Consider the following 24,161-nt stretch of genomic DNA (forward strand, 5'->3'; position numbering starts at 1 on the left):
TCCCATAGACTTACATTCAAAGATGTTTTTTTTCGAACGGGGGCGCTGCAATGCATTCTCTATGGCTTCTGGGAGGGCTCGCCCTAACGTGCTTACGTCATCATACGTGCTTACGTCATCATACGTAAGCACGTTTCATCCAACAATATAATTTGTCGCCACCTAGTGGAATCTTTAATAAAAGAAACTTGAGTGGTTTGTTTTAATAGTGAGTATAGAAACAAACAAGATGTATTGTAAGAGTCACTTTATTTTTCATTAATATTAAAGAAGTGAAGTTGCCTTTACATGCTTAAGCTGTTAATTTATCCATTGCATGGGTGGACCTTATCCTTATCAATCATCCAGACATTTGCCCCCCGAGAGATTTTGCAGGAGCCGCCACTGGTTTAATATATATTGTTGAAAATGCGAATGGGTATAGATGCTGCTGCGCGTCTCCTGACCTAACCATCAGCTCGCTAAGGCAGGGGGGATTATCAGGATGTTGTGCTAATTGAAGCCATAATGGGGCGTCCAATGTGTAAAGATATTTCCCATGAGGCACGAATAACACATTTCACATTAACATCGCTTCTTGGACATTATTTACTTGTCTGCAGGGACACTTTTTTTTTTTAAAGCGAATAGAGACCATCATCAGCGGAGGTGTTCGCATGTTTCACGTTGAACTTTAAGAGACCTTTAGAGACCTTGAACCACGAAAAGAGGGTTAAGTGATGTTGTAATGACCTTAGGAATTAATGTAAGGTGCTTTGTAGGGAGAGATCCAGAGGAGTGCCAAGTCCAACACACACGAAGTTATTCTGGTTCTATAAATTCTAGATCGAAAACCGGTACCTTCCGATTTGCTTTTTGCGTTTCGTCTGTTGTCATTTCCCCCGCAACACCGGTTAGCACGGTTGACTATGTAGGGCGCGAAAGAAGTTCAACGTCCGTACAATCCACTCGTGATCTGGGATTTGGTGGAACTCATCCGACAGGACACCCTCGATCTCGCCTGGTGACAATGCCATCCCAGGGCAGTGAAGATGAAGCGGGTTCACATTGTTACACTGCCCGGCATGACACAACTTTAATAACAGACCTCTTGCATCACTGAAAGAGACTGGACTTCTACCGATGGAGGAATTCCAAAACTCGGGATGAGCACAGGGCTTCTCAAACTCCAGTCCTCACCTGCCAACCACGGTGGACACGTGTTTATGTTTAGCAATCTAAATGTTTTATTTATTTTACCAGGTAAGGCCCACGGAGATAAAGAGCTCTTTTTCAGAAACGACCTGGCTATCACAAATGATAGCTCAACGAAGTGGCTTATCAAGTGAAAATTTACACGAGCCAAATACTCTAAACGCGTGTTTCTAAATGGAGGATAAAATCGGAGGTCCCAAAGAAAAATCCACGAGACCACGGAGAGAGAGACATGCAAACTCCAAATATACAGCAGGCGTCATGGCTTGGATCGAATCCACGCCCTCCCGTATACCAGGCGAGATAGTTAACATCTCAGGTGCGTGCAACCAGAGACGACAGCTTGTCATTGAAAGGAAAATATTGGTCAGCGTGAAAAGGTGCTCTTTGGTTGAGGACTGGGAGTTTTTAGAATCCCTGGCCTATGCAGTGGAAGGTTGTTACGAAGCACACGTCACGAAAAACACTCAAAAGCTACCAACAACAACAAATGGATGGTGCAGCACCATCCTGGAATTTGTGCAAACAAGAAGCCCTTTTAATCGAACGTTGTCCTTCGAAATGGCAACCTATACTTTTCCATGCACGAGTATTTTGCTGTAACCTCCCGGGACTTTTAACACCCACCTGCGTCCTTTTGCTAACTCCCCCCCAGTGTAAGAACCCAAGGCACTGGATTTGTCACCGTGAACGAAGTTGTACCGCTGCGTGAAGCATCTGCCTCGATTACGTTGACGAGGGGTCTACGGGTCGTACTCTGCCCGTGTGCGCAGCAGCAGCAGCAGGAGGAGTCGGGGCACCGCTTTGCGCTTCTCCGTGCCGTTGAAGGCACGAAGGGAAACCTGCGAAACACTGCAACTCTGTGATGGAGAAACGAGCGTGCACAGCACGTCCTAGAAGACCACGACGCCGAAGAGTTTTTTCGAAGGTTTGTCCAAAACAAGATTGCCACCCAACGACCACACTCCAGGAACACAACAACAAAAAAACTAAAGATAACGGCGAAACGAGAGAAGTGTTGAATACATTGTGATGGAAGGCCGATAGAAATACACGCGTCTAACATTAGGTCGATTCCCGGTCACGGCCGACATAAGTTATCATAATGTCCTGGGTCTTCCCTAGGTTGACTCGGCCTTAAATGAATACTTGACGTGGCCTCGTCAAGGAGCATAAACCATCAAGCAAATTCCAGTCATCCTTGCGGTGGCTTTTGGATAACCATCACACAAAGACGGTCACGGCATCGTGCGTTTCCAGATGCGCTTCTGCGGCCATCTGGAACCTTCTACCTTCCGATACTAGGAAGCCACTGGCGCTATACACTTTTCAATCTAAATTTGAAACTAATTTATTTTTAACTGCTTTGTGCGTTTAGTTTGTAGTCCTTCCCCGCACCTCTGATTAGCACGGTTGGCTATGTATGGTGCGAAACAAGTTCAACATACTTTCATATATTTGTTGACTTGGTTCTCTGCACTTCCAAGACCAACTCAACCCATCACAAAAATGAAATCGAGCTGGTGTTATATATTAAAATTTTCACAACTTCGCATCTGTTGTGATATGAAACCCCCAAGTTTTTGAATCGGTGAAATGGATTTTATAAAATGCAACAGCGCAGCAGTACGAAGTGAAAATGTACGACAAAGGTACGGCCTACAGACTTTGAGAAGTCAAAGTCCAGAGGTCATCATAGTCAGGACTATTCTATAACCATCAAACCTTGCAACTGTGTCCTTATAGTACAAGATACTAAAAAAAACATTTCACAGTGGACACCTGACCTCAGCCTTTCAAATAATAGATGCCAATAAGAACATTATGGAAAACCAGTATGATGGATGTATTGACGCCCTGTGTACCAGGCGTGAAGTCATTTAAATAAACATCTCAAAACAAGGAACCTGACGATCTATACTCACCCGGGTGTTAAAGCAACGGCTACCATCAGCTACACAGGCCGAGCTTGAAGCGTGGTATTGCTCGTCAGCTGGGTGGCAAGTGCTCAGGAGTAAGGCTCCTCCGTTTGGCACGATTGACTCCGTACGTTGTGAAACAAGTTACATACATGCGTCCGATCCAAAGGTCGCTCACCGAAATCTATATTCGCTTCTCTGAAAACACCCCTCTCCGAGCGAGATTGAGGCCCAATTTACACACCGCACAACTCTCCCATTCGCCTTCCTCGACGCGCGCGCCGCTGCAGGGAGTCTGCAATCCACGCGCAGGGGCTGGTTGGTTGGTTCAACGCAGGGATCGGTGTGTGTCGCAACACTCCCGGCATTTGCTGGACTGAGGAGGCCAAGAGATGGCAGAACTTCGATTGGCGTCCCCTCGTTGTGCGTCAGATCTTCTCTGCGATCTTCAGCTTCAACTTACCATCGTGGCGCGTGTGGGTTTTCCCCAGGTTCTCCAGCTTACCCCCCACGTACGAAACATCCCTGTTGACAGCGGCGTTTTCCGTTGCAAGGCCCCACCGCTGGGCCACTGGCGGCCTCCCGACAATAGACAAATGTGAAAACAACCCCTTGCAGGCGGTGATGGCGGCCCTCGCACCGATGATGTCTTATCGGCGAAAGTGCCCCGCCTGCCTCCCCACCCCCTTCTGAAAATGAGGAACAAACTGCTTGGCAGGATTTTTGTCCGAACATAATGTGGGAGTGCTTCTGAAAACGTCTTGCGACTCAAGGAAAGACTTACATATAAATTAACATTTATTTCAATTAAAATGCACGAGAGGGCAGGATTTTCCAAACTCCTTTCCTCATGACAACTATAGTACACACACACACACACACGTTTCCTCGTGAACCAATCCCTCAATTCGAATGCAAATTGCATTTACACGCTTCGTGCACCCGACGATTGGTAGACCGCATCCCTAGCGATGCGGGCGAAATTAAATTAATTATCTCGAGTGCATGCCGTGTGCTGCAAGGTGACAGGAGTGCAAGTTCAAAGGTCTATCTTCATCGAATCGGTGCATATTATCGGATTAATTTGCTGCCAATCATCGGACACATCCGGCATTTAACGACTGAACTTGCATCGAATGAAGGAGATTGGCGAACGTTAAAAGAATCGCAAGGGCGGCCTTGCGCGGAATTTAAGTTTGGGAAATTTTGAACGAGGAAATTCATTCATCTGAGAATGCTGTGACAGGAATCCTGTAAAGGTGCTCGCTTAAAACACGTCGCCATTCAGTTCGAGACCAAAATGTTGAAAGAAAAAAAAGACTTAAATTCTGTAAAACGCAGACTATATAAACCAGGAAACAACTGGCAGCAAGCAATTGCGCTTCCAACGACACGATATTTGAATTCGGTCGTTCAAGGCCCCTTAATGGGCATGGCAACTGCCCCCAGGTCTCCAACGATGCTGCGTATGACCTCGATTGTCAACGTATATGGCACTGACGCGTGCACCCTAGCAGGGGTCTTGTTTTGCAATGTGTTTAGAGTACAGCGTGATAACAGGAAGGCAGCGGCTCTGTGGATGTCTCCGCACCCTGTGGACAAGGGGTCCCCCCCCCCCTCTGGCTCCCATGCTTTTGGCCCCCCAAACGCGAGTTCCATTTTCTACCAATCGACAGAAATGTCAACGACATAAAGATTACAATATTTACATTTGAACATTCCTGTTGGTTAATCACGGGGGGAAAAAAATGGGGCTGCGAGATGGAGTTTGAGAAAAAAAACACGATTTGAAAGACCAAATACCCCGCGTAAGTAGATGAAAAAATAGAAAATATACGTTAAAAACATCCACGAGCAAAACGTCATTGTAAACGGCGTGTTCAATTAGCAAAGTTCACGGGCACCCCCCTCTTCCACGCGCAGTCCGGTCCGCATGCTGCAAACCAATGCTCCCGCCTTCAGAGTTGTTGTTGTTTGTTTTTTAAAAACAGGAGAGAAGGGGACGCCTTCTTCGGCCCTCGCGTCGACCCGGCCTTCGTCGGCGGGTGGCGGGTGGTGGGTGGCGGGAACGAAAAAAAAGTTTCAGTTGAGCCGACACTTCTTGCGCTGCGCCGCGCGGGTCTGGTCCCCCAGCGCCACGCCCGCCGCGTCCCCAACACCGCCACCGCCGTCGTCATCGTCGTCGCTGCCGCCGCCACCGCCACTGCCGTCGTCGTCGCCGCCGCTCCCGTCGTCCGCCCCGCGCGCTCCGTGCGTGCATAGCGACAGGATCCAGCCCAGGTTGTTGCGCAGGAAGAGGCGCAGGCCCGGCGGCAGGGGCAGCACCTGCAGCGCGTCGCTGTGCGCGGGGATCAGCTGACGCAGCCGCAGGCAGCACAGGAACTGCAGCGACGTCGGCGCCGAGCGGCAGCGGATGACCTGGGCGTCGCGCGCAGGGAGAGTGGGGTTAAGTGGCGCTGGTGACGCACAGAGAGAGTGGGGAGGGGGGTAGTGGAGGTGATGCAGAGAGGGTGGGAGAGAGAGCGGCGCCGGTAAGAGGGGAAAGACCGCGATCGCTTGTCAGTCGTAGGTCAACTGAAAACTAAAATAAAGTCGCTTATCACGTGGACATTTATAGCAGCCAAATACTCTGGACGAATGTCAATTATAAATGCGGAGGGAAAAACCGGAGGACCCGAAGAAAAAAAACACACGACCACGGGGAGAATAAGCAAACTCCAAATATACAGCAGGCGTCAAGAGTTGGGATCGAACCCACGACTCCTGTACACCAGAGGCGAGGTAGTTAACATCTCGCCATCTTGGCGCCCAACGCTTGGACAGCGTCTGTGGTGCATTGGTGCTTTGTGTGTTCATTCAGCAAATTACTGTTTATGGTTACAGGGATCGTTTTAGAAATATTAAATGTGAAAACACCCTGGAACATACAACAAAGACAACACTACAGTTACCCACGTACAACACACACACACGTGTTTCAAAACCAAAAACTTCTGTAAAATGATGAGAAACCCCAAAGCATTCTTAATTAAACAATCATTGACCTCTCACGCCACCACTGTCGTCCTACTAAGGAGAACTTCACGTACTTTTGAAACAAGTATGATTTAATCAACTCCATACTGTCACTCGCAATTAACAGCTGGATATGTTAGTGCATATAAAGCATTTTTTTCTGACAGTGGCCAACGCCAATAAGCAGAGAAGATTTTTGTTCTGTGGATGAATACAATAACTTGTACACTGTGGCACATAAGCAAAAATGCATTGTATCACATTAATATTTTTATGCATATTGAGCTAAATGTATTCAGTAATTTCTCCAAATGGAATTCACAAAATTACGAGTGGAATGGTTGAAGAGCTGAACCATGAAGTGAATAACTTCACTGACAAACTGATTGTCCAACGCAAGGAACGTGGCTTGAGCGATTGCCTTTCTTATCGTTTCATACCGGTCATTGTGCCAACTGGAAACAAGGTTGTGAGAAACGTTGGTGGGGGTCACATGACTCTCATGATATTTGTACACTGAGATCCAATTGGTAAATAATTTCTACAGGCAGATTCATATTGCTACAATATAATTTGTACACCGGGATTCCATCAACTTATATCAGCGTCTCTCAAACCTTTTAGGCGTTTGCATCACAGCCCCACGGACCACCTGTGGGGGGATCACTCCACTGGTGGTATTGGGGACCGCACTCTGAAAGCCGCTGCTCTATCGTATTCTACATATTCTGAACCGCGGGATATCCAAAGCCTACGGGGGTCACAACAAGATCTCGCACACACGCAGTGGGGGGGGGTGCTCGCTCTACCTTCATGCTGCTGCGGGCGGCCGTGGAGCACACCATGGGGTAGAGGCGCTTGTTCTGCAGCCCCCGTGCCGCCACGCCTAGCCCAGCGCGGTCACACGGAGAGCGGCGGGGACGCGGCGAGGGCGGGCACAGGGAAGAGGCACGGACCACGACAACGAGCAGAGACCTCCAGTTAGCGCGGTTGGCTACGTGCGGTGTGCAAAAGAAGTTCACCGTACATACAAACAAGCGTAGTCCACTATAAGCCGAGTCAGTAGCCGGCAAGCCACCAGACTAGGGACGAGTGCCGATCGGAGCACACGTCCCGCTTTGCCCCAGCGGTGTCAACAGAAGTGGCACCAGTGGCGCTGCAGTGTGACACTGCTGCTCTGGATAAGAGCACTGCAGCCAATCTGTAGCTTTAACCCCATGCCTAACCGATCTCTTTCCTTGCTCCTGTACATGGTTATGTTGTACCCATTACGGTGCCCCATGGACTTCCCCCACCAACAGCCACTTCTGATTAGTGGAAGCAGATTTTTTCAAACAGAAGCACTGGAAATACGAATTAGCAGCACCATCCTTGCGTTATCTTCCAATGCGTTCACAAAACCCATCGCCAGTGATCAATCGGCACGCAACGTGCACAGCGCTCACAAAGTGACCCCTCCGTCTAGCGGCACATGCCACCATACGCGGCAACGTTGAGGTTGCACTCATTGCACAAAAAGTGCTCGCCACAAATAAACCACAATACCTTGCCGACCTCGTCAAGGAGCATTAACCGTCAAGCAAACTCAGATCATCCTTGCAGCAGTTTGGCTGGCCATAGAACAAAGCCTGTTACCACATCGCGTGCTTTAAGATGCGCTTCTGCTGCCGTCTGGAATGCTGTTCTTTCCGATATTAGGAAGCCACTGGAGCAATGCACTTTTAAATCATCTAGATTAAAAACTCGTTTCTTTAGAACTGCTTTTTGTGTTGAGTTTGTTGTTCTTCCCCTGCACCTCCGATTAGTGCGGTTGGCCACGTACGGTGCGAAAGAAGTTCAACGTACACATACACGCGAGCCAGCGCCATCATCGCCAGAATTGCTGGGCGACGTTGCAGATCGGGCGGCGGTGTGACACGGGGACAGGACGCCGCGGGGGGGGGGAGCCGCACTCACCCAGGCACTTCCTGTTCTTGTAGAAGGTGAGCGTGCCGTGCCACGTGTCCAGGTGCACGCCCAGGATGGAGCCCTGGCCAAAGCGCGTGGAGAAGTGCACCTTGTCTCCCTTGTGGTACAGCAAGCCTTGGGGGGAAACACGCGCCACACCGGGTAAGTCCCACTGAGCTATGTAGCCCTTTTTCAGAAGCGACCTGGCCACAAGTGATACCTCAACGGAGTGGCTTATCACGTGGAAATTTATAGCATTAGCAGAATACTCTAAACGCACGTTAATTATAAATGTGGAGAGAAAAACCGGAGGACCTGGAGAAAAATGCACACGACCACGGGGAGATAGAGAGACACGCAAGCTACAAATATACAACAGGCGTCAGGGTCGGGATAAAACCGACGACCTCTTGTATACCAGGTGAGGAAGTTAGCATCTTGCCATCGTGGCGCCCAGTTCTAGGGATCAATGCACCACCACTTGCATGTTGCTATAATTTGATTGTCAAGGAAGTCATATCGGATCCCCTAATCTTCCGATGGATGCATTTTTTCAGGTTTTTATTTTAAACAGTTGTTGAGCACAGGTCCGAAGGCCCAACACGTCAAGCGGAATTGAGCAAGGTTATTACCAGAGCTTGGGGGAAGAGGGGTTTGGAGGGATTCCTAAATGGAGCAATGTGCGGGAAGTAGCAGAAAGAGTTGTTAATGTGACCTGCAGTGTGGTGAGTGGGTGTGTTATTGTTGTGATCTGTAGTGTGGTGAGTAGGTGGGTTAGTGTGTTGTTGTTGTGATCTGCAGTGCGGTAAGTGGGTAGGTGAGTGAGTGTGTTATTGTTGTGATCTGCAGTGTGATGAGTGGGTGTGTTATTGTTGTGATCTGCAGTGTGGCGAGTGGGTGGGTGAGTGAGGGTGTTGTTGTTGTGATCTGCAGTGCGGTGAGTGGGTGTGTTATTGATGTGATCTGCAGTGCGGTGAGTGGGTGGGTCAGTGGGTGTGTTATTGATGTGATCTGCAGTGTGGTGAGTGGTTGAGTCAGTGGGTGTGTTATTGTTGTGATCTGCAGTGTGGTGAGTGGGTGAGTCAGTGGGTGTGTTATTGTTGTGATCTGCAGTGCGGTGAGTGGGTGGGTCAGTGGGTGTGTTATTGATGTGATCTGCAGTGTGGTGAGTGGTTGAGTCAGTGTGTTATTGTTGTGATCTGCAGTGTGGTGAGTGGTTGAGTCAGTGGGTGTGTTATTGTTGTGATCTGCAGTGTGGTGAGTGGGTGAGTCAGTGGGTGTGTTATTGTTGTGATCTGCAGTGCGGTGAGTGGGTGGGTCAGTGGGTGTGTTATTGATGTGATCTGCAGTGTGGTGAGTGGGTTAGTCAGTGGGTGTGTTATTGTTGTGATCTGCAGTGTGGTGAGTGGGTGAGTCGGTGGGTGTGTTGTTGTAATCTGCAGTGTGGTGATTGAACTCAGTGTGGTTGAGATGAAGCAGTCGGTACGGGCTGTGACGATGACTTTGAAACATTTAACAGTACTTTCAAAAACAACAATAAGGGGCAAACCATGTCAGCATGGTTTGCCCCAGCAGCCAATGCATACAGATCATGATCCAATACTTAGTCTGCATAAAGTAAATCGTGAAGAAAGTAACAGTAACCATATAAAATCACTTTGGACAAACCAAATGCAGTGTGGGTGTGATGTTTCTTATCCACGCTTAAGTACTAAAGAGAGATCAACACAGTGATTACAACTCCCCTCCCCTACATTCCCGCCACTATTTTTTTTACTTTTTAAAAGACAACATTTTTTATATTTCTTGTGATTATCGGGTGATGAGCACAGCTAAGATATAGTACACGGTGGAATCTGGGTAATTGTGGAGCAGAACCACTCATCGCCAGGAGTTTCAAATTAACATTTCACCTCATGACGTAACCACGTACATTATTCAAGTGTTCAATTTAGCAGCGCCGCCAGTGCGACTCACCGGTGTAGGACAATCCCCAGCTCTCGTCATCCTTGCCCAGGAGGCTGCAGAACATGTGGCGGTAGCGGTCCAGGTTCACCTGCCCCGTCCCCACGCCCACCATCTGCCGTGACAGTGGCACGCGCACGTCAGCCCGGCACCACCCCCCTCCCCCCCGGCGTGCCCGATACACGCCAGCTGGGTATGCGCTGCTCCGGCGCCACTGCCATTAGGTACCAGAGCTGTGTGCCATGCTGGCTCGAAACCATTGGTGCCATGTACCCAGTCCATGCCATGTACAGGTAGTCCCCGACTTACGATGGAGATGCGTTACGACGACCCCATCGTAAGTCGAAAATATCGTAAGTCGAAAATGGCCTAGCCTACCCAGGAGTCTTAAAAAATGGTGATAATTTAGCAAAAGAGCAATTTACAGTACCGTACTGTATAAACTATATGCGTACAGTACATCCCGGCAGCGTCCCAACGTACAGTATCGTACCTCATACGCTGCTACATTTGCCTGCCGCACGAAATGTAAAATATTTAACAATTTTGTCATATCGCTATCGCCATCGTAAGATAGAAATATCGTAAGTCGGACCATCGTATGTACTCCGTCCGTGCCATGTACCACGTCCGTGTCACGTAATCTGTCTGTGCCGCATACCATGTCCGTGCCGTAGACGGGAGACGTCATCTTGATCTCCCAGAAGTGCTGCCCCTCGCAGAGTTCCCGCGAGCCCCGCACGGCCGCCGTGCCACAGCTGTAGTCCATGTGGAAGTTCACCTCGCGCTTCTCGCAGCCCAGCGCCACGGCCGCCGACTTGTGCACGTCATCCCACACCCAGTCAAACACTGCAAAGACAAAGATCACCCCCCGTAGAGCCCTTAACACAGACTGTCGGGGCAAGTGCCGTTAGCGAGGAGCGCCTATGAAGGCCGTCAACGGCACACGAAGGAGTGGGTGGCCAGCCCCACTCCCCAGCGGCGATGTTTACACACCGCACCAGGTACTCATTGGAGGCCGAATCGACCGAGGGGAGGCCCAAGACCGGTTCAGATAATCGTGAGTGGGAATCGAACTCGGGCTGCCGGGTTCATAGCGTGGCGCGCTAACCGCTTGACACCGGGGACTGGCACATCATCGACGTGTATAACCAAAACAATGTGTGTGTGTAATGCGCCCTTCATGTACTCAGCTCCTAAAATAGCTCAGTGTCTTACACAACAAGTATCTGGTATAACTCTGGACCCACGCACCTCCTGCACCAAATGTACAGAGGATTTCTAGGAACCCAGATCCTGTGTAATACACACCCAGTGGACACTGGGACCTGGTGTTTGTGTTAAACATGGATTCATTCAGTGTTCGTGGTGAGCATGTGTGTGTGTGTGTGTGGTGAGAGTGTGGTGAGGGTATGTGTGGTGAGTGTGTGGTAAGAGTTTTTGTAGCGTATATGATGTGTATAGCGTGTGTAGCATGCGTGTGTAGCGTGTGGTGTATGTAGTGTGTAAGTGGAGAGCATGTGTGCGTGTGGTGAAAATGTGTGTGATGTATGATGTGTGAAGTGTATGTAGCATGTGTGTGGTGTGTCTAACATGTGTGTGGTCTGTGTAGGGTGTGGTGTGTGTAGCATGTGTGTGGTGTGTGTAGCATGTGTGTGGTGGGAGTAGGCTGTGGTGTTTGTAGGGTGTGTAGCGTGTGTGTGGTGTGTGTAGCATGTGTGTGGTGTGTGTAGCGTGCATGTCTGGCGATGCCGGTGGTGGCGGTGAAGCAGGGGGGGGGGGGGGGGTGCACGCACGGTCGTCGTCCTCGCCGCAGCGGCAGTCGCGGGCGCGCTTGCTGGAGCGCGCCCCGGGGAAGCGAGCGGGCGGCTCCACCCTGCCCAGGCAGTCGCAGTACGACTCCCCCGTGACCGGCACGGCCGACGGGATCGACGGGAACTCCGAGTCTGAGTCGCTGTCCTGCAGCGCACAGCAAACGACAGCCGCCAATCAATGACTACGCCGCAACGGTGACGTCGCCACGGGGGGAGGGGAGGGGATAACGGGGATGTTGGCAGATCCCATCGCAAGCTACGTCCTTCTGCAAAAATCAGTACATGCTACCTGCCATGTAACATATGGCTCCGCGCTGGCGAGATGTGAACTCCCTCGCTTGGTATGCGGGAGGTCGTGGGTTCGAACCCCACCCCGACGCCTGCTGTGTATTTGGAGTTTGCGTGTCTCTCTTGAACGGTTCCCCCTAAAACATTACACACGTCCAAATCCTACCTTCACAACAACAGGCCTGGAGAACTAACTAAGAAATAGCAGCGGTGTCCTCAAGCGGCAACCGCGGCTAACCTGGAACCTGCTGGCATAGTCGATGAAGCCCTTGCACACTCTCTATTCTTTTCACTGCCCTCTCCTACCCCCTTGGTGAATCCAATACTACAAAATGTTTAATTACATTTGAAATCAACAATGCGGCGGCGGCAGCAGCAGCACGTCTGCCAAGCACGTGTTGATTACACTGCGATTCTGACATATTTATATCTGGAGGGTAACGGGCACGGAAGCTGCGTAACGCTAGCACGTCGCTATTTGCGTCGCGCTCGAGGGTCAAATGAAGCGCAGCTCTGCTTACTCAACTGTTTACAATTGACACAACATCCAGCTCAAACACCTGCTACACACGCGCTACACACAGACGTGCACCGCCGTTTGATGAACGTGTTTACAGAAAACAGAAAACTCCGTAAACCGCCGTCTAAACTGCGTGTTGCAACTATGTATAGCCGAAGACTGATAAACGTCACGTTCGGGAGTGACCAAACAGACCGACACCGGTTGCAACGCAAAAACACAAGCACCGGCTGATGATGATGCAGCAGGTAGCAGCAGGTGTGATTTTGCAATATTCCTAGCAGCTGCCCACACAACCTGTCAGGATTCATGAGTTACTCTTGGAATAGATCATTGCATAGGGTCTAATGTACTTTTTATTTGAATACTTGTATAACCCTCCACCATCTGCTGGCACTTGTCTGCATCATGTGACATTGTTGTTGTTTTCTCTCCAGGGCTTTGCGCTCTCATCACTGTAAGCACCGTCCCACAGAGCTGGATGAGAGACCGATTCCCCCCTGCAGAGTCACGGTTTGACATTTGAGATGTAACTATTAAGTATTTGTATTTTACCAGGTAAGGTCTGCTGAGCTATATAGCCGCTATTCAAAAGCAACCTGGCCACAAACGATAGCTCAACTAAGTGGCTTCACACGTGGACATTTGCAGCCACCAAATACTCTAAACGCACGAATTTAATGTGGAGGGAAAAACCAGAGGACCCGATAAGAATTCACGCCACCACGGGGAAAATGTACAAACAACCAAATATACAGGCATCAGGGTCCTGCATACCAGGCGAGGTAGTTAACACCTCGCCACTGTTGCACCATACATACATATATAATACAATCAAAACAAGTAGTAATGTCATGGGCAAATCTACCGATTTATTGTTTTATCAGCAAATCGTAATGTGAAGAGCACGCAACATTTTTGACGATTTTATACAATATTGATTTGATTGGCTCTGTTGGGTGGTGGAAGGTTATAGAAAAAGAAAAATGTGATGTGATACCGACACAATCTATCCAAAAAGAAATTTTAAAAATCGTAATATTGGGTCACTGAAGCCTCCGTATGACATTAACCTGTCGTGAGCCACACCAATTGACTTCCCTTCGCAACACAAACGAAACGTCAGGCTCACAATTCCCTTTGTAACAGCAGGCAAGGGAACGGCCTCCTATCCAACTCTCCCTACAGGGTCCCCAAGTTGTTTACTGCGAATAGACCAAATGTTTGCAATTGAACAATTCAATAACAGATTCTCAGATGACAAGTTCACGTCAAGTCAACAGCGCCGTAGATGGTTTCATGCTGACAATCTACCACGTTCGCCAGTTACGTTGCGGCCAAGTCAAAATGCGTTCGTTTCATAAGAGCGGACAAGTCCAATGAGCAGAGTTTTGTTTCAACTGCTGCGAACTGGAATGTTTGTGCACGATGGATGGCGATACCGTCATAGATACACACAGCTTGTTGACAAGTCGGGCCAGTGTAAGAGGTTGCTGTAAAATTATCACCATTTTACACGCTTTTATTTAACTCACTCCGTCTGTTGTATCCTCAAAAAATAAATCGTGTAACTACATTTTTACCCACTTCCCAATGTGCTATCGACTGTAAACTTGAAATATCTACGTCATACTGATGACAATACGATATTATATCATAAAAATCCAAAACATACATTTTAAAACATTTTACACGCTTTGATTTAACTTACTATGTGTGTTGTCGTATCCTAAAATCTTGTAACTCAATTTCAACCGTATTCCCAATGTCGTATCGACTGCAAACGTGGTATAGGTATGTCATACTGATGACAATACTATATTCCATCATTGTAAATTAAAAATATATTTTTTTAAACGATCTTTTTTACGGCTCTAATTGCCCACGTTTACAGCTCTAATTGTCGACGCTCAACTCACGTTGGCTGTAAATCACCACGTGGTCCCTTACGTCACGGCAAGCCTCGGGGAGTCACGCCGAGGGGCGGGGGATGTGGAAGGAGGGGAGGGGCGATGGGGGAAGGGGGCAGGGGGAGAGGCAGCTCGGACAGTACATTTCATTAAAGCGTGTTTTTTAAAAAAGTATTTTTAAATATTTTTATATTACGAGCATACGAACCATACGTTAGTGGGGTACACAGTGAAACCCAGTGCACACACATATTGTAAAGAGTGCTCCAATGTTAATTAAAAACCCATTGTTCAGGAAGCAAGATTTTATTGAACTTTTTGGGAGCGGAAGAGGAGTGATAGGAAGTAGAATCACTCTGTCTACGCTTTTTAAAATGTTTACAATGCTGAGTGACGATTCCCTGTTTCCCCATTGGCCTGTGTAACACGACTTGCTACTTGCTGCTTTTACTATAAATTTTATTTTATTTTACCAGGTGAGGCCCACTGAGCTATGTAGCTCTTTTTTTCAGAAGACACCTGGCTATCACAAATGAATGCTCAACGGATCGGCTTATCGCGTGGAAATTTATAACAGTCAAATACTCTCAATGCACGTTTATTCTAATTGTGGAGGGGAAAAACCAGAGGACCCGGGGAAAAATCCACGCGACCACGGAGAGACGCAAACTCCAAATTAACAGGCGTCGGGATCGAACCCACGACCTCCTGCATACCAGGCGAGGGAGTTAACATGTCACCCCCATGGCGTACCCTCATATCAGGTCTTTGTCCTGCCAAAGCATTACTGCAGGCTGATTTTAGAGTGCAAATTTGATTCATAACAGTCATTCCTCGATTAAAGCTGTCCTTTTCACGAATGCATCAACAGCGTTAAACAAGGGATGACTCCAAATATACAGCAGGCGTCCAGGTTGGGATCGAACCCACGACCTCCTGTACACCAGGTAAGGTAGTTGACATCTCATAGCCGCCGTGGGTGGTGAGGGGGGGACATAGGGGGCCCGTGTTCCATGACGCGCCCACAACGCACAGGACTCACTTCCGCCGACGAGCCGGCGTCGACAGGCCGAGGACGGGTAGTGCGCGCACCTGCGTGTCGAGGTCGGAGGCGAAGCTCTGCAGCACGGAGGAGAAGGGCTCCGACTCGCTGGGCGAGCGCGCCGGAGATGAGCCCGACGCAGCCGCCACCGCCACGGCACTAGACTCCTCCTCCAGCTCGGTCTGCGTGGCGGCACCTCCCTGGCGTTCCAGCACCCGCTCGTGCTGCGACGTCATGTCCTGCACCCACACCACTAGGGTGCACGGGGCGGGGCGGGGAGGTGACGCAGACGACGCACACACGTTAGACACGGGTGGGGAGAGGGGCACTGGAGGGACACGGGAGAGCACGGGGGTGGCACGGGGGTGGCTTCCTGCTTAAGCGTGGGGTCATGTCCTGGTTTACAGCCAGGAGCTAGTGGTGGACTTTCCACATTCCCATGGCAGGCACAAATTACCCTGACAACGACCTCTGTTGACTTCCCATAATGCGGTATAGATTTTATTCACCTCGGAGGAATGATGGGCCGAGTTAATCCCCAGCAGGTAATTTGAATGTGCGACACCTTCCAACTGTGAGCCAAGCGCTCTAACCAGAGCACCGATTTACTGGAATAATACACGCTGGAAAACACAACCCCCATTACAGCACGGGTTCTTTGGTGTGCGAACAATGCAGCCCTGTCCCCCCCTTAGGGACCCAAGGTGCTGGAGTCAGGCTAATGGAATTTAACCCTTTCTCGTTCTGAGACGTCTGCAAGTTGCAGGGTGGGGGTCCTGTTCACCGCTGAATCTGGGAACGCTCAAGCGGTTAGCGTTAATTTTAATTGGAGAAACGTAGGCATCATTGTTTTTAAAGACATTGCACTCACCGCAGAGAACCATAGTGACACGACCGCACTCTACGATAGCTGGCGCCAAACTGTGCCGATAAAGTAATTTTATTCAAAATTTTCTTTCGGCTCCAATCTGATGACTGAGCTATGTAGCTCTTTTTCAGAAGCGACCTGGCCATAAATGACAGCTTAACGAAGTGGCTTATCACGTGGAAATTTATAGCAGCCAAATACTCTAAACGCATGTTTATAAATGTGGAGGGAAAAACCGGAAGACCCGGAAAAAAATCCACACAACCACGGGAAGAGAGAGCATGCACACTCCAAATATACAACCGTAAGGGTCGGGATCGAACTCACGACCTCCTGTATACCAGGCGAGGTAGTTAACATCTCGCCCGCCGTGGCCCCCCGTGACATCATCGGAATGGGAAAGGGTGAATTAACGCAGCACATGGTACACAGCCGATGACACAGACTGGCTTCACTCACAGCCTGGCCCGCAGCTCAAGTGGCAGCAGCACCGTCAGGCAAGCCTCTTCCATACAAGCGCCCACTCGGGTACGAATCCGATAAAATTCTCACGACATTTCGGCCACAACACAAGCAGCCGTCCTCAGGTGAAGAAACATAACTAAGAAGATGAATCCCTGCAGTCACGAAAGCTTTAAATCAAAATTTAAAGGCCCAATCCGTTAACCTACCGATGATACATTATTCGACTGTAAGCCCATGTCAATGACGTAGTTAGATTGTGTGATTCATATTTTACTTTATTTCCTCACTAACACACTGACATCCTCAACGGGCTATTGCACTGTTATAAAATGTAACAGTTGGCGACTGTAATCGCCGCAATCTGCTTTGTCGCCCCAACTGCAATTATCGTTCACATTACGTAGCGAGGTCTCGCCACTCGGGTAACAAAGCGCTCGGCACCTCGCAGGGCGACGTGGTTTCACCTGGGGCGGAGAGCAAATGTGACTCATCCTAAGCTCCAAGGTGCTCTATACACACACACAATCTCAGAGAGGTACACAGTGACTAACAGCGGGCCCTGGTGATGTGCTAAAGTTCACCCGGCATTTAGCGGCTCAATGGATTGGCAAGTTAAATGTGCTTTTTTTCCATTCAACAATACACACACTCGCCTGTACATGAACACAACCTTGCAGAGCGATACAAAGACTTCTGTAATCGTAACATGAATCCCCACACCTCCAATTAGCACGGCTGACTACGTACGGTGCGAAAAAAATTCAACGTACGTATGTCACAGACACTAGCTCGTAACTCAAGGCACATAGCACGCTAATGTTCCTGGCAGCATCCATTATTGAGAACAGAGCGAGCGAAGAATATTGAGTGACTTACAACACTTGGAGATATAACTTTACACCGTGGTGCCGAATACACTTGTTAGAATGTTGGCACGTGAACAGTTTTGAGTGAAATACGAATTGAGATATGAACTTGTTTCCGATAACGATGTGTTGTGGGTTAACTGCGTAAGCGGTATGAATGGAAGAGAAGAAGCCGTCTTACTCTGTAGAGTGAACATCACGACTCTCGGCCTCTCCAAGGCAGAGGGCAGGCAGTGTCGCGTTCCCGGGTTATCCAAGCCGAGGCCGAGCACGTTGAAGGTGTGAGGAAGTCTCCACCACGGCCCATGACACGGGAGATTTGAGAGCTCTAACGCCGGGGATGGTGGGTGGTACGTGGTGGTTGGATGGGCGGGCGATGGTGCCGGAGTGTGCCGCGAGTGGTCTGTTCGTAATGAGTTTCAGATGCCAAACACCCCACGCTGTTTACCAAAGAACCACCGATAACACCCCCCCCCCCACGCCCCCACAGCCTCATTTGATAAAAAAGGCAAACAACACAACTGCCTACACGTGTTCACAATATAAAGTGTATGCAAGATTATTCCATTATTGAAAACGAAGATTGTTGGTTTAACCTGACACATTGAAGGGGCTGTATTAACTATTTTTTTATTTCACCAGGTAAAGTCCACTGAGCTATCCAGCTCTTTTTCAGAAGCGACTTAGCTATAATAATGTATGATAGCTCAACCAAGTGGCTTATCACGTGGACATTTATAGCAACCAAATAAATGCATGTTAATTCTAAATGGGGGTGGGAAAAACTGGAGGAATTGGAGAAAAATCCATGCAAACTCCAAATATAGAGGCATCGTCAGGGTCAGGGTGAAACGCACGACCTCTTGCATACCATACTCTTTGGTTTTGTCGGTAAAGTCACGTAGATGAAAACTAAATAAAATAAAACAACTAAATTAAATCACGTGATTTAATTTAGTTGTTTTATTTTGTTTTCACCTACGTGACTTTACCGACAAAACCAAAGAGTATGGATCCTTGCAGTCACGAAAACTTAAAATCTAGAATCTTGCATACCAGTTAACATCTCGCCATTGTGGCGCCATGACCGCTGTATTAAGCTTGAGACAGTGGAGGCTCCTTCATGGCCATACGAGAAGCAGAGCCGCGTTCAGAATGCGTCACGACCACTCTGCAGGTGAGCGGGGGAGGTTCCCGTGAGACGTGGTGCGCCGTGGTGATGTAAACGGAGAACCGGCTTCATATCACAGCTCCAAATAAGCCATGGATTCGGTGGCTCGATCAGCTGTTCATCGTGACACTGCAGTGCGCGGCAAGTTGTTGGCAGGCTCCGTAAAGTTTTCAATTACTCGCAGCCCCCAACCACGTGGAATGTTTTGTGACAAATAAACTCGGACCACGCTCAATAACAAAGGCCCTCTCGGGCCTACGAATAGTAAATGACAGCGTGATGAACTGGATCTCAACAGATTAGATTGTAATAATTGTATGGCAAACCAAAATAATAACAAGATTCCAAACCAAATCGCACTACTGATACCCCAAAACATGCACAACTGATCTGGTAAGCTCCCTCATGACAGCTAAACATTGCAAAAGAAGCAGCATGGAGCACATCCACGGACCATATTGTTCACTTGCTTGCAACTCCCCCCAACGAAATTCCTATCATTGCTCAGTAGTCACCAACGATCAATCGATGGCAACTTCTGCTGTAAAGCGCCTTTGTTCAAGCTTCAGTTAAACAGCACAAGCTTTGAGCGCTTAACTTCAGAGCACACCGAAAACGTCGTGCAAAATGTTTTCCGTTGACTCCGCGATCGCGTTGCTCCATTGGTCCGACGTTGTGTAACCGTTACGGAGGCAGAGATAAACCGCAGCCCGCTTGATAATGACTATTTGTGATTACACTTTGTTTACACAAGAAAGCCTGAGGGGGAAGGACTCTCTCTCAGAATCAGAATCTGTAGTTATACTGCTGGAGGAATCCGATGAGCTATGAAGCTCTTTTTCAGAGATTTGCAGTAGGGGCACGGGGTCAGAACGTGACAACAACAAACAGTACAAAAACAGGATAGTAGTGCCAAGTACAAGAAAGGTAAACAAGTCACCCAAAAACATACAAATAAAATTAAACCATCCCCATCCTACCAGGCAAAGCCCACGGAGGTATTAACTTATTTTTCATAAACGACCTGGCTACCACAAATAATAAGAGGGCCCTCTCAGGTTTATCACAGAAGGGTGCGACGACTGCCATATATATAATCCCAATTGAGTAATTTGCGGGTAATTCTTTTATGATTTGGACCATGACACCGGCACACAATGGCCTACCCTTGCGAATGAACATCACGGGATCTTGGCTATTATTTGCTTGCGGTAGTAATAATAATTGACCAAGGCGGCAGCTGGATTTGAACCGTCAACCGCCACAAACAAAGTGGCCAAACAGACGACCAACTTGGTCACCTCAACAAACACGGAGGCCAGGAAGGGCCCCAAGACCCCGAGAGCTCCCTACACCTCCCTCTCTTGCCTAGACAGTCCGACCCAAAGGGGCTTTCTCCCAAACTCAGCAGGTGATCTAGGGCAAAACGCTCGTGGCCTGTCAAAAAAAAAGCATACAAATTATGGGTAAAAACAGGAATAAACATCAGAGTACTTTGACTTTTATGGGAGTGATAGGATCACTTAGGTGGCCTTGCCCAAGGGATGAAGTCACTTGGTTATATTTAGTGTTGTGATGTATCACACCTTGCGATGAGTAAGCACTGTGTGTGATGCAATGATGATATCACACCAGGAAGCATGGGGTGTAAGGAGGTTCAAATACACCCCTTCTTTTGCAAAGTGTTTTTTTTTATTTTCTCACATGGGATTACTCCTATATTTGTTTATGGTTATACTAGCTTGTTTGCCCGTCCTAGGACGAAAGCTGAAATATTAAAGATGTACATTTACGTTTTCTTGTGCGATTCACCCGCTCATGATTATTAATGAGGGGGGGCTCTTTTGCAGTGACGTCACGTACGGATATAGCAGTGTGCTGCGTAGATGTATTTTTTACCGTCACTTTCTGTAAAGAAACGTCATATTTGAAGCGTCTTTGCGTAATAAATTATTTAATTCTGCCCGACCTTCCTCAACGTTCGTGTAAAACTCCACCAACTCATGATTATTAATGAAGGGGGTGGGCCTCAGATGTAGTGACGTCACACACGGGACACACATTCTTGGCTTATTATAGTAATGTGACAAAATGTGTGTAGAGTATCATGTATGTTGAACTTCTTTCGCACCGTACGTAGCCAACCATGCTAATCGGAGTGCATAGCTCCAGTGGCTTCCCAATATCGGAAGAAAGAGACATTCCAGACGGCAGCAGAGGTAAAATTATGAAATACAAATTCGTGTTTCTCGTGGAGAAAATGTAATTGGATATCATGACCTGTTGTTGACCGAGTGATGTGAACTGCAGATAAAACTATAGGGCAAGAGCGGAAAAACTAATGTGAAAGCCAACATGGAGTTAGGTAATGGGGTGAGGCAATTGAAAACAAGTGGGAGGAGTTACCCAAGCTTTATTCAGAGGCGCAAGAGGTAGACACGTTTCCAATACGAGACAGGGAGTAGAGGGGGCAGACACAACATGGCTTATTTGAAGGCAAGGTGGCAGCACAATGCAAGCAAGTGCTGAACAAGCGCCACCCAGATAGAACTTCATCTCACCGCGGTGAGTGAATATTACAATTTTTCCACTATTTTTGCATTTACCAAGTATGGCCCACTGACCTATGTAGTTCTTTTTCAGAAGCGACCTGGCCACAAATGATAGCTCAAGTGGCTTATGATGTGGAAATGTACAGCAGCCAAATACTGTGAACGCATGTTGATTCTAAACATGGATGAAAAAACCGGAGGACCCGGAGAAATGTCAACGCGACCATGGGGAGAGAAGCACGCAAACTCCAAATATAGTCATCAGGGTTGGGATTGAACCCACGCACTCCTGCATACCAGGCGAGGGAGTTAACATCTCGCCACAGTGGCGTACCCTCGATCAGGTCTTGATCCTACCATGGGATGACTGCTGGCCCATTTTAGAGTGCAAATTTAATTCAGAACAGTAATTCCTCGCCGCTTAACGCGGCATGATTCAGGAACGCATCTACCGCGTGAAACGAGGGCTTACCGAATATCCACTGCGTGCGATTTTGTTCATATCTCATGACAGCACTGCACACACAGAGCTCCACTGTGCACGAGGTGGAGAGCAGACTAAAGAGAGCAGCTCTCACTTGTATCGGCCTCGTTTAAAATTGAGGACTCACTCGCAGAGTCGTGCCAAATGGCAGCGACCACCCTTTGCGCTCCGTTTAATGCGACAGCAAAAAAATGACAGTCAAGCACAACCGCACATTGTTGAAAAAGCAACTGGCAAGCCCACAACATTCTTGCAGAATACAGCACAGCGACTTGAGCGCTTCGAATAAGATATCAAGGGAGTGTTGTAAGTAGCGGTAAACAAGCACAAAGCAAACTAACTCGCCATCATCATCAGCACTGAAACACAGGAATAAGCATAACGGCTAACATTATGGGCAGTGGCCCATCTCTGCTCAGAAGGGCCACTCCCCGAGCGGTGATTCAATCGGCTTGCGATTGAACGCTTTACGGCAGCGTTGACGACGAAGGTTGCGATTTTCCCGATAGCAACTCGCTCACCAGCAGCTAAAATTGACGGCTTGGCGATTTCTGTTCACTCGCCAGATAACGGCAGATCGCACTTTTGAGCCGGCTCAGGAACGGCACTCAAACGTGGATCTACGAAGGGAACGCAGCCCTCCCTTAGACTGACGAGACCCCGACCACCCTTACCACCACCGCCACAAACCATCGCTCCCTCTCCCTCCCTCCCAGTCACAGCGCGAGCTACTTACGCAGCAGAGCCAACATCCTCATCACCAGCATGAGCAGGGAGAACGCGATGAGGCCGCACACGCGCATCGCCTTCTTGACGGCCGAAGCCGGTGGCGGCGGCGGCAGTGGTACCTTGCGAGCCATTGCTGCTCGCTCGGCAGTATTCCAGCTAGGGGAGCCCCTATTTCAGGAGGTAAACAGCGCGGCGACGACCCATCTGTGCTCACGAGTCACATTGGAGCTTGGGGGGGGGCACGGTGGTGGTGGTGGGGGAGAGTGGGGGGGGGGAAATCTGCTGCCACACAGCGAATGGGCGCAGCGCTGAGGAATTCGCTCGCACGTGGACGCAGGAGGTGGCTCATATGACAACAGCGCGATGTGCAGGGACGCATCCAACCTCCTCGTGGAGACGCGTTTTTCAGACACACGGTAGGCCTTTCTCTCCTGTCAATTCGTTAATAATGCAAAGCACTTGATGCATAATGTGTGCGAGATTAAATGGTTAACGACGTATGTGTGGATGTTGAAATTATTTTGCACCGCACGTAGCCAGCCATGCTAATCGGAGGTGCGGGGAAGGACAACAAACTAAAGACAAAAATCAGTTCTATAGAAATGAGTTTTCAATATAGATTTAAAATGCATAGCTCCAGTGGCTTTCTAATATCGGAAGGAAGAGCATCTGAAAGCGCGCGATGCGCCGACTGTCTTTGTTCGATGGTTAGCCAAAAGCGGCTGCTGCGAGGATGAACGGGAGTTTGCGTGGTGGGGTTCATGCTCCTTGACAAGATCAGCGAGGTGTTGTGGTGCAGCAATGACTGCGACCTTCTAAATGTGTTTGTGTGTTTTATGCCGGCATACAGTGGCTACTATAGCCTCATCCTAACGTTCAGGGGCAGTGAGAAACGACGTGTGTGATTTGTGTTTACTGCAGGCCAAGTAAGCGGATCCAGGCTCCAGCCAACCGTGATTAAAGTTGGCTCTCAAGTGCAGCGAGTTTATAGTCTTAGCCGGGTCACTCATGGCTGAACACCAAAAATATATAAATACGGTCTCTGGCACTTCATTTGTAAATTTCCAGCAACGAGCTTTAAAATGTTCAATTCCGAGTGACGTGTGGTGAACACTCTTTAAAGGTCACAAGCTGAGGCTCACCCTCCTGGAGGATAACAGCCCAGGAGAAGAGATTTGCTACGTCACCGTTCCAACACGAAGTGAGTGCGATTAATTCGCTTGCTGCGAGCTCTGAATGGACCTCTCTTTTTTCGCATGACAACCCATGCCAACAATGCAATTAAAATACACTACCTTTAATTAGGAGCAGAAAAAAAACACCCTCAAAAGTACGGGAGTGGATTTCTCATTAGATATTGGCAGCTTGTGCACAACCACACCGACTCAAACTGAGAAAATAGTCACGCAACC

General features: G+C 48.6%; 1 protein-coding gene across 2 annotated transcripts in view; it reads right to left on the reverse strand.

Moving 5' to 3' along the window:
* Window positions 1–3,893: 3,893 nt before the first annotated feature.
* Window positions 3,894–24,161, reverse strand: part of SPSB3 (splA/ryanodine receptor domain and SOCS box containing 3) — a 29,203-nt gene continuing 8,935 nt past the window's right edge. Inside the window, exons 1-8 of one of the 2 annotated variants that reach the window (XM_078600417.1) lie at window positions 17,995–18,260; window positions 15,665–15,867; window positions 11,837–11,999; window positions 10,702–10,889; window positions 10,053–10,155; window positions 8,085–8,210; window positions 6,938–7,014; window positions 3,894–5,531 (exon numbers count right to left, since the gene is read on the reverse strand). In XM_078600417.1, the coding sequence (XP_078456543.1) occupies window positions 5,196–5,531; window positions 6,938–7,014; window positions 8,085–8,210; window positions 10,053–10,155; window positions 10,702–10,889; window positions 11,837–11,999; window positions 15,665–15,867; window positions 17,995–18,010 (1,212 nt within the window). In that variant the 5' untranslated portion in view covers window positions 18,011–18,260 and the 3' untranslated portion in view covers window positions 3,894–5,195. Of the gene's footprint in view, window positions 5,532–6,937; window positions 7,015–8,084; window positions 8,211–10,052; window positions 10,156–10,701; window positions 10,890–11,836; window positions 12,000–15,664; window positions 15,868–17,994; window positions 18,261–24,161 lie in introns of those variants that run through there. The other variant, XM_078600427.1, reaches the window with a different exon arrangement.

This window comes from Lampetra planeri, chromosome 1 (genome assembly GCF_965212315.1).
Source record: "Lampetra planeri chromosome 1, kcLamPlan1.2.h2, whole genome shotgun sequence".
In the NCBI taxonomy this organism is placed as follows: domain Eukaryota; kingdom Metazoa; phylum Chordata; class Hyperoartia; order Petromyzontiformes; family Petromyzontidae; genus Lampetra; species Lampetra planeri.